The sequence below is a fragment of the Chiroxiphia lanceolata genome, chromosome 2, assembly GCF_009829145.1.
Source record: "Chiroxiphia lanceolata isolate bChiLan1 chromosome 2, bChiLan1.pri, whole genome shotgun sequence".
Lineage (NCBI taxonomy): Eukaryota > Metazoa > Chordata > Aves > Passeriformes > Pipridae > Chiroxiphia > Chiroxiphia lanceolata.
The window spans coordinates 76,657,457-76,667,472 of NC_045638.1; the positions used below are offsets into that span (position 1 = coordinate 76,657,457).

Genomic DNA, 10,016 nt, shown 5'->3' on the forward strand with positions numbered 1-10,016 from the left:
AATACATTACTGGCCAGTTGCCCTGTTAAAAGTTATTGTTCACTCTTAACACTTCTCTTTCAAAGACCCCAAACATATGTCTAGCAAAACAGACTGAGAGACCAACCTCCACATGTCTAATTATAATGAATGTGGATTTTGACTAAGTAAGAGGAAAGAAAAAGCACAAGGGGAACCAGACTGAGGGTGCTGGTTTGGGCTGTTACACTAATTTGGCTGTTCAAACTGTTTTTCTGGGATAGATCCTGACAGTCTCAAAAGACTTTTCAGCTGCATTTCATAGCCTGGAGCAAACATTTGGATCCTGGAGAGGGAAGGGGTTGCCGGATTGCTGAGAGTATCTGTGTTTGACTTCTTCTCATTTATTCCATAATAGTACATTGCTCCGAGAAAGAATAACAATTTCTTTCCATTAGTTGGATACAAAACTCTGATCTGCACTGCGGTGAGCCAAGATTAATTTTAGATTTCATTCCACTCACAAAGGGTCAATGACTGCTCTGATTAGAAACTTCTTGACTCTCTTTGGCTGTGTATAAGCACCTCAAAAATGAAGGGTGAACCAGTGCTGAGCGAGGATCTGCTCCTGCCTTCCCTCCCCATCATGTTACTCCAGTCCTTATTAGCTCTTTTTGTCCTAACAAACACTAAGCAGTGCCACTATATGCTTAGGGCTAAGCTCAGTCCTTGTTAAAACCCATAGCAAGATTTCTCTCAAATTCAATGAGAGAAGGATGAGATCCTTAATGAGCTTTCCTTGCAAAATAATATTGGCTTTGGATTTGTCTCAATAAATCACACAGAAATGTTAGTGACAGCATCTCTCTGCAAGGGGTCTTTGTGGTAGAGGTTGGCCAGAAGAGACATATTTTAGGTACTGTTTAGTGGCAGTTTATCTGTTCATTACACCCATTTACATTTGTAGAGCACATCTAAATCTTGCAAAAGCTGGCTGTCTTACCCCTGTTCCAGGTATTACCTTACAGTTCTTGTCTACAGTATCCAGAAACTCAGACTACTGTAAAACTCAGTATGTAATTGATGATGACTGCTAAGCAATGCTCTCACCAGGAGTTATGAAGTCTTTATAGAGATAAGTCCCATTTTTTTTGTTTGTTTGGGTGTTTTGTTTTTGTTTAAATTCAACAATATCCATGGTTCTGATATAGACACCCAGCTTACTGTGCTTTTCTCTCTACCTGTCAAGAGCTGGACTCAGAGCTCAAACTACACATCTGCTTTGCAGACCCTCATGCTTCCTGGATGGAAGTATGTTGCTTCCTATCCACCTCTGAGCTCCATAATTCCAGAAGCAGGGTAGGTGCTTTCTACGTGTTGGGTTTGTTTTTTTTCTCTTCCCCCTCTCTCCTGACTATGACTAGGTTCCAGGCTATGACTTCGGTTTGCTGGTTCTGTTCACATGCTGCTCTGAGTGTCCCCAGGAGAGGACACCTGTTCTTTTCCATGTTTGCAGGAATGGGCTCTCTGTCTTCTCACTGTGGATGTTGGATTATGTAAACTCCCCATTGTTGGTAGTTACTTCCTGATGATCTTTGGGATAAGAGGATGACATCCCACTATGTTTTGTTTGTTTGGTTTTGGTTTTGGTTTTTTTTGTTTGTTGGTTTGGTTTTTGTGGTTTTTGTTTGTTTGTTTGTGGTTTTGTGTTGTTGTTGTTGAATCAAGTGGCACTGTTTTGTCAAAGAATTTGCTGTTGCCATTTATAAAGTAGTGAGAATGTGAGGGAATGAATGCTTATACTCACAGATAGAGCATCACTCAGAATTTCTTGCTTGTTTGGCTTCACAAAGTACTTGAGGGCCCAGTTTACCCAGAATTTCAGAGTTTCTACTTTGTTGGATTCAGGTGGGTCTGTCAGACTCAGGTGGAGCTGTCAAAGGATTGGTTTCCCAGGTGCAGACAGAGAGGGTGGCCCCTCTCCACTCCTTTCAGATGGTAGCAGCACAGGCTGCTCCACTGCAGCACTCTTTTCAGTAGCCCCTATCCTCAAGAACAGCCCCCATCACCCTTCTGGAGCATACCCCTCTGTATTTTTATAGCCAACCAGGGATGTTTAACACTTCTCTGTGGCTGCCACTGCTTTTTCATGAGTAATTGGGCAGGATACTGTCTGTTTGAGGAGAAACAATGCTGCTTTCTTGAAATGCAGCACCTGCTCCATGGCATTTGTGTTTGTTGTTCTGTGGTAAATATGAAGCGTCCTCTCCCACAGAGGAGGAGGGACCACACACCACACCAGGGGTGAGGGCAGCTGTGTCATTTGCACATTGCAGCAGAATTGGGCTGTGAAATTTCGGAGAGATGTTCATTGGCCCATAGCCCTGTAAAACCACACAAACACTGTGTGTTTTTTTCTGGCTGAAAACACTGGAGTGTGTTGGCACAACTGCTGTTGGCCACCTAGTAACTAAAGACAAACCTTCCTCACAGGAGGGGTTACAGACTGCCCTGTAAATTACTTCAGAGATGCAAGAACTCACACAACAGCTGTATGAGTTAAGCTGAAAGCTTGTCACATACCAATAGTGCTGATATAGTTGTTCACAGAGATAAAAATTATATTTCTACATGGTGCCAGGACATAGTTTATTGAAGACTCACTTCTTTCCATGGAAAAGATCAAACCAGGCTGTGAATGCACAGATACCTCACTCTGTGGTAGAGTAAGGAGAGAACCTGCCTGACATCAGTGGAATCTCGTGGCCAAACTCCCACTCAGAAGCAACTTTAAAGTGAGTCTCCACGGTTTTTTCTTGGAGATAAACACCCTGTCTTTTCTTATACAATCAGTTACGAGGATGCAACCAACAGGTTGTAGGTTCACAACCACCCTTGTTGCTCTGTGTTCCAGGAGACTTTTGATGTGGTGACAGCTTCAAGGACATCACTCATTCTTGATGAAAGAGCACTGAACATCAAGGCCTGAGTACAGAAAGCTGGACTTCTCCTCCTGTGCCTCTAACCCTCGTGCACCAAAGCCTTCCCTCTACCACTGGTAGAAATTTCCTCTTCCACTCAGAAATCAGTTATGCACTGGGCTATGCTGTCGCTACACTTCCTTGTCCAGACAGTATTAGTGGAAGATATGGTGAGGGTTTTGAGCTTAAATGCCTGTAAAGCTAATTTCAGGAATCAGGATCAAGGTCACAGAGATGCAGGTTACTGTGGCCACGCTCTTCCACATCAGCTTGAAATGTGCTGCTGGACAGATTGTAAGAGAGGGTTCTGTGATAATTAAAATTTGGAAGTCTTATTCATCAATATTTTCAGTGATTTCATAGAATCATAGAATGGTTTGAGTTGGAAGTAACCTCAAAGATCATGTAGCAACCTGCCACAGGCAAGAACACCTTCCACAAGACCAGGTTGCTCAGGGCCCCATCCAACCTGACCTTGAACACTTGAGTTGAGGCATCCACAACTTCTCTGGGCAACTTGTTCCAGTGCCTCACTACACTTATAGTGAAGAATTTCTTCCTTGTATCTAATCTAAATCAACTCTATTTTGGTTGAAAGTTGGGCTAATGCCACCTATTCTAAGTAGACTGTACCGTCTCTCTGCAGTCCCAGGAAAAGTACCTGGCTCTCAAATGATAAAAGCACTTAAGACTTGCTTTGACCCATAGTATCCTACTCACTCTGTTAGTGGTGTGAATCCTTTCTTGGGGTATTAGGTAGGTTCATCTGCTAAAAAGATAGACCTCTGCCACCTGGCCGAGTCCAGCCTTCTTAGTCCCCCCAAACTCCCTTTGAAGGTAATCGATGGAGTTTAGGGAGGCTGACCCTATGGCAGACATCTACAACAGGCAGACGACTTGTGAGTGTTAAGAGCCTGGTTTTCCTTCGCTAAGTCTTTCAAGGCAGCCTATGCTGACAAGTTCTCTGTGAGGCTCTGTGCTGTAGTCATGCAGCCATCATGCTGAGAGCCACAGGTCTCACACCTTCCTGGCAGGTAGGATCCTGATGTAGGAGCCTAAAACCAAGACATGGCAATATTCAGGTTCCTTTTTGTGGAGCGGTGGGGTCTGTTTACAAGTCCTGTAAATCATCAGATTTAAGATCTGTTGAGCAGTTTTCAGTTCCTATAGACAGATGTGATAGCTGTGTGTGAAATACATGCTGTGATTACAAACACTGCATGTTTCTGCAAACTTGACTTCATACAGATAAGACATCAGTGTTTCAAGTGGTTAATAAGAAGATACTTGTGATTGCACTAGAGAGTAGGTGCCAATTTAAAAATTAACTAATTAATACCGCACTTAGTGAGAAAGGTAATGCTAAGAACAAAAATGAACACAATCTACTCTGACTGTGTAAGAATGGCTTTGAAAGATTCTGTGATACTTGTTTAGTAGGCTGGAAAGAACCTGAGATAGTTATAGCAACTTTAAATATAGACTAGAGCCTTAGGTTTGAGTATGCGAGGCATGAAGAGGGAGCTTTGGCATGGGTCATATGAAAGCTGAGAACATCCATATCTGTCAGAAAAAGAAGAAAAACTGCCAAAGAGGAAAATATTCAACATGGTAGCTAAACCTCTGGATTAGCATTTGAAGTAGAACCACTTTATAACTATCTTTTTCTTCTTTCTGCTTTCCTAATCTACACTAAACCACTTGGGTAAATAAACCATCCTTTTAAAGATACAGCCTTTAAGGTCTTTGTGCTTTTTGTTCATAAACAGCAGGAGTATGTGGGGTTTTTTTGGAGGGTGAGGAGAGGGGGCAGAAGTTTCAACCGCGGGCGACTCTGATCTATGTCTTGTGTAAGACAGATGTTCAGACACTGGTTGGATTGGCAGTTAACATCCAGGCACATTCCACTGCTAAGGGGTGTTTATTGCAGCCCCTGTTCAGTGCTAAGCCCTTTTGTTTTTCCACAAGTCTCTCTGTGTGTGTATACACATATGTAATATATAGAAACATTCTGTCAGATGACATCAGAAGTAAATGTAACATAATTTGGCTCTTCTAAAGAAGCTATGGGCTAGCTCTGTCAATCAAAGAGTGTTTCTTAGCTAGATGCTCTCAGTTCTAGCAAATGAGTTGCTTTCAAATTGCTGATTGGTTGGGGAAAGTTACTCTCTCTGCTTTACAGAATATTTTAATTTGCAATATCATTTTTGTAGTGTTGAAAGTATGCAGGATGTTGTTCAGAGAGCTCAACTATGAACAAGTTGCCTGATCTAGAATTGTTCATGCAATGAGCCACCACAGCTGCAGGAACAGATCCTTGTGTTGAGTGGGCACCTTGACAGTATGAGCAAGAGGGAGCCATAAACTCAACCGAGTTTGTAGTCCCAGTCTAGCATTCCCATAAACTGAATGCCAGACATTTGAGGATATATATGCAAAGATTATGTTACATTTGCTGTGTTTCTCTATGCTTTCCCCAAATTTCCCCCCATATACCAGTCTGTATGTTGGGTTAGATGAACCTTTGTTCTGGTTCACCAATGAATTCCTGCAATCCTATATGCTCATCCATGGTCTCCTGTAGGATCCACAACAACAATTGAGAGAAACATCTGTGTCTGTAGAGACAAGTTAGGGCATTTGTTGTGTGTGCTGATTAATGACATTTATAACGCTGTTTCCCTGCTTTGAAAAGGAAAGTTTTCTAGCTGTCATGAAGGACGTTCAAAAAGAAGGAGATGAGCTAGGATGGAGCAGGAAGGGGCTCCCTGTCAGTATGGTAATGTAAATACAGGCATGGGGACCAGAGCTGAGGGGTTCTAAGTAAGAACATAAATTTTTTGAGTTTTCTGTTGCCAGAGAGTAAAACTAACCCCAAGGTTTCCACAGTCCAAGGGGAATATTTGGGCACTGATGTGCAACATTTAATAATTAGGGTCAATGGCATTCAAATGCTTTACCGTATTCCTAGTGGATATTTATGTGATTTAAGGTGAAGTAGATTAGCCATTGCATCAGAAATCCAGAGATTTCTGCTTCAGAACATGTTAGGGGAGGAAATAGACTAGAGCAGGTTCATGGCAGTCATACATCTTGCTTCTCTCTGGCTGACAGGGAGCATTTTGAATCTGGATTTCCCAAATCTCCTATAAGTGTGGGAGGTGATTGCCCAAATTTTCCTTGAGGGGGTGGCCCAGCAGAGCATGCATTGTGATAGGGCCCTGCAAACCTACTTAGGTGTATAACTCCTGAATGAGGGCTGGGTTAAGCCTTTGCTGTTTATTTTAGCACAGGACTCCCACGCAGCACGTTGGCTTTTTTGAACGTGCTGTCTGGTTGTGTAGGAGGGCAGGGGCAAGGCAGTCAAACCAATGGAAGGGAAGGTTTCTACTGTTCTGGCCCCTTCCTACCTCCACTGATTGTGTGGGAAGACTATTTATGGAGATCATCCAGCAAAACCCAAGCAACACTCCCCTCCACCCCCCTGGTTACCCACAGCTATTTGTTTTGTTGTGTTTTCCATTGGATAGGTTTCCAGCCAGCTGGCCTCCCTCACCGGGGCATCTCACCATGATGTGAGTGCCAGCAGCAGTGCAAAGGGAGAAACCTGGGAGCTGATGGAGGGGGATTGTGAAACAGTCTTGGATACTCTGAGCTACAGTATGTCCCAGCATGCCTGAATATAAATATACAAAAGGTATCAGAATCAATAAATAATCTGCTTGCTATATGTCACGTGGTGCTTGGCAGTGAGAATAAGGCCAGCGTTGTGGGTAGCCTTACACACTTGAACCTGATCAGGATCCTCACACTTATCTGGCAGCACTGTGTTGCAGAAGTGACCCCTCTGACTTCAGTGGAAATACCTGTATTTTCCAAGTAGGGGGAAACCCACGGCAGTGCAGGGGTGTGCTTCCACTTCAGTACAGCTCGGTCTGCTGAGACTCTGGTTCAGCTGTATCGACTTAGAGGAAAGAATTAGCCATTTCTTTTTGTTCCTGTTTATGGGAAGTCCTAGCAGTGCCTTGAGCAAAGATAAGGGGATGTGGCAGTTACAGCTCTCCAGGCCAGAGAGCAGTGTGCTTTCTGGGGTGAAATGCTGCAGGGTGGCAAAAATACTTGTCTGTATGCTCAAGCAGGTGGAGCATTCATACCAACACTGAAAATTGATGAGGGAAGAGCATGCAAGAAGTCAGCAGCTTTTTAAAGCAATGGTTTGTGCTTTTCAGACCTCCTAGTCCCAAACTTTTCTACGTAGCAAATGATTCTGGATTTATGTAATTTGTATTCAAATGCAAAGAATATTTTGCTCCTATTCACTTTCTTTTAAATGCATATAAACTTTAGAAGCTATGTAAACTATAGGCACATGGAACAGCAACAGCTGTATTATACTTAAGAAGGTAAATATGTAGACAGGTCTCCATATCTGGGAAATATCTTAAGATTTCTGCACACAGAACTCTTCAAGTGGCTCTTTCTTTCCTTTTACCCACACTGGGGAAGACACCAACAGGCCAAAGGAACGCAAGCAGTGACAGAGCAAGAGGCAAAGGCTTCCAGTTGAAGAGAGATGGTTTAGAGTTAGGAAGAAATTCTTTACTGTGAGGGTAGTCAGGCACTGGAGCAAGTTGCCCAGAGAAGTTGTGGATGACCCCTGGACGTGTTCAAGGCCAGACTGGATGGGGCCCTGAGCAGCCTGGTCTTATGGAAGGTACCCCTGTCCATGGCAGGGGTGTTGGAACTAGATGACTTTTAAGGTCCCTTCCAACACAAACCATTCTGATTTTATAAAATTCTCTGTCAAATCCAATTAACTCCCAAGGGCTGTACACAAGCCTTGCTCTTATCACAGCACCACAACAGAGGAACAAAAAGAAGCAAATCAGCCCACAGAGCCCACTGCATAAACAGCCTTGACCAAATTTGCAGCCCAACATAGTCCTTTAAAAATATTTGGGGGGGGGAGGTGATGTCAGCACCTGGCTTGCCAACACACTTGTTGGTCTCCACCCTCAGCCTACTTTAGCTCCCACACAAGAACAGAGCACCCAGACCGAGTGGGAGATAAGCAGAAGCTTGGAGGGAAATAATATCTGCACTGACCCAAAGTCCAGAGGCAGAAACACTGGGCTGCATTTACCTACTCAAGGTAAAAGAAATGGCTTACTTATTAGGTCTTATGCAAGGACACAGGAGGCTGATAAAACAACTTGAAAATGTAGGAATTTGTTAACTGCATGCACTGGGCTTTTAATATTTAATCTGCAAACTAAAGCAGTTTCAATTTAAACTCTCTGTCTTCATGCTGGGATGGTCCCAGGGCTTCTCATTTGCACCATAGATGTTACAGCCTAATCTGGTTTTGTAGCTGAAATTCTTTGTCTAGAGTTTATGCCTCATTTGTTTAAAGGTTTTTATTTTATTTACATGGCATACAGATGGGATTAGTGCATGATATTCATGATAAAGCATTCTCATTTCTCTGCATGAACTCCAAAAACATATGAAATTCAAAAATTACTGTCATAAAGTAAATAAAAGCAATAACCAACAGAAAAGTTTTTGAGTACAACATGAATGGGATTTTTGAAATATGATATTTTTAGCATCCTGAAATTGCAGGAAAGGCAGAAGGTTCCTTAGAAAATACTATTTCGTCTGTGGGATTAAGTCACAAAATATGTGAAGTTCTTCAGAAATGAAAATGTCTAGCCTTAGGTTCTCCTTGTACTTTTAGTGGTAACACAAATAATTCAGATTTATTGGTCCTTCTCCATAAAAGAATAGTTTGCACTCAGTTTCTTAAAAAAAAAAAAAGAAAATCTGCAGATGAATATAGGAATTTTAAAACTCTTAATAGTAGTATATTTACAATGTATATCTGTTGAAACTATTAAATGGGGCTTGGACATTATTTATTTGTAAATGCTTGCACAAAGTAGCACTAATTTCCACAGTAGCACTGTAGTTTGGGGTGACACTTGGAATGCTTCTTGTCAAGTGCTGTAAATCGAAGAAGGTGATAAGCTGCCAAAGATGACTTTTACTTCTTAGCACCCCAGTGCTTACTGACATCCTGGCATCCTGGCCACTGAAACATTTATTTAGACCAACATAAATAGCTTTGCTGAACCTGCCACCTTCATGCATCTGTTCTTCACATATTTTTCTTCTTTCTTAAAAGAGCCCATACCCTGAAGGTTGAGCTCAAGGACACACCCAGGCAAGTCGCTGAAGTTTTTCCTTTGCTCTGCCTGCTGACCTCTGCTCTCTCCTCATTACTCCCTAAAAATGGAGCGATCCACACGAGAAATTTGCCTCAACTTCATGATTGTCCTGATTACTGTAATCCTCATGTGGCTCCTTGTGAAGTCTTACCAGGATTGAAAGACAATCAGAAACTTTGGGAGATGATTTAAGTGTGTGTCTCCAGAGAAAAGTAACAGCCACAGCATGCTGCGGCGATTAGCTTTCAGCCAATTGAGGATGTCGTGAACCTTTTTTTTACTCTCTCCTGTCTGTTGCCTGTGTTAATGTTTGTAACGTGTCTGTGATTATGTAGTCATTTTATTGTGTAGTGATCCAGCTGTAAAATGTAAAATGTAAGATGCTTAGGCACTGTTCAACATGTCTCTCTCCTCCGGTAGTTACTGTGAGTGCTGTATCCCCCTGCCCACCATGCAGGCTCGTTTGACACCAGTGTCAGGTTCTCGAGGGTGTAAAACTGCGGCACGTAGTGAAAGCGCCTGTATTTACCAGTGTAAGAGGCATAAAGTCGCTTAGCAGAAAGGAATGTGAAACCTCTCCTTTCACTTGCACATTTTGTTTAAATAAAGTCCATGTAAACCCATTCTTTGGAGCACTCCTTTTCCCTCTCCCAGCCTGACTGCTGTTAACCGAGAGAATTGCATATCACACTGTACCACAGTTATCAAGTGTGGTGGTTTTCTTGTTCCTCCCACTTGCATTTTAATTTGCATTTTTAAAAAAATGCAGTAGAATGGACCTGTTTGGGACACTTCTCTGTCCAGATTGACCTACACAGTTGGTGCCTGTGGTCACAGACTTCAGAGA

The 10,016-nt window shown here is 42.5% G+C and overlaps 1 protein-coding gene across 1 annotated transcript; it reads left to right on the forward strand.

Annotated features, from left to right (window-relative positions):
- Positions 1 to 9,129: 9,129 nt before the first annotated feature.
- SLN (sarcolipin) lies at positions 9,130 to 9,792 on the forward strand. Its single transcript, XM_032678758.1, has one exon. The coding sequence runs from the start codon at positions 9,234 to 9,236 to the stop codon at positions 9,327 to 9,329; it is 96 nt and encodes a 31-aa protein (XP_032534649.1). The 5' UTR covers positions 9,130 to 9,233; the 3' UTR covers positions 9,330 to 9,792.
- The last annotated feature ends 224 nt before the right edge of the window (positions 9,793 to 10,016 follow it).

Excerpts from the sequence above, each read along its gene's own strand:
- SLN (XM_032678758.1), top strand. The coding sequence starts at position 9,234 with ATGGAGCGATCCACACGAGAAATTTGCCTCAACTTCATGATTGTCCTG.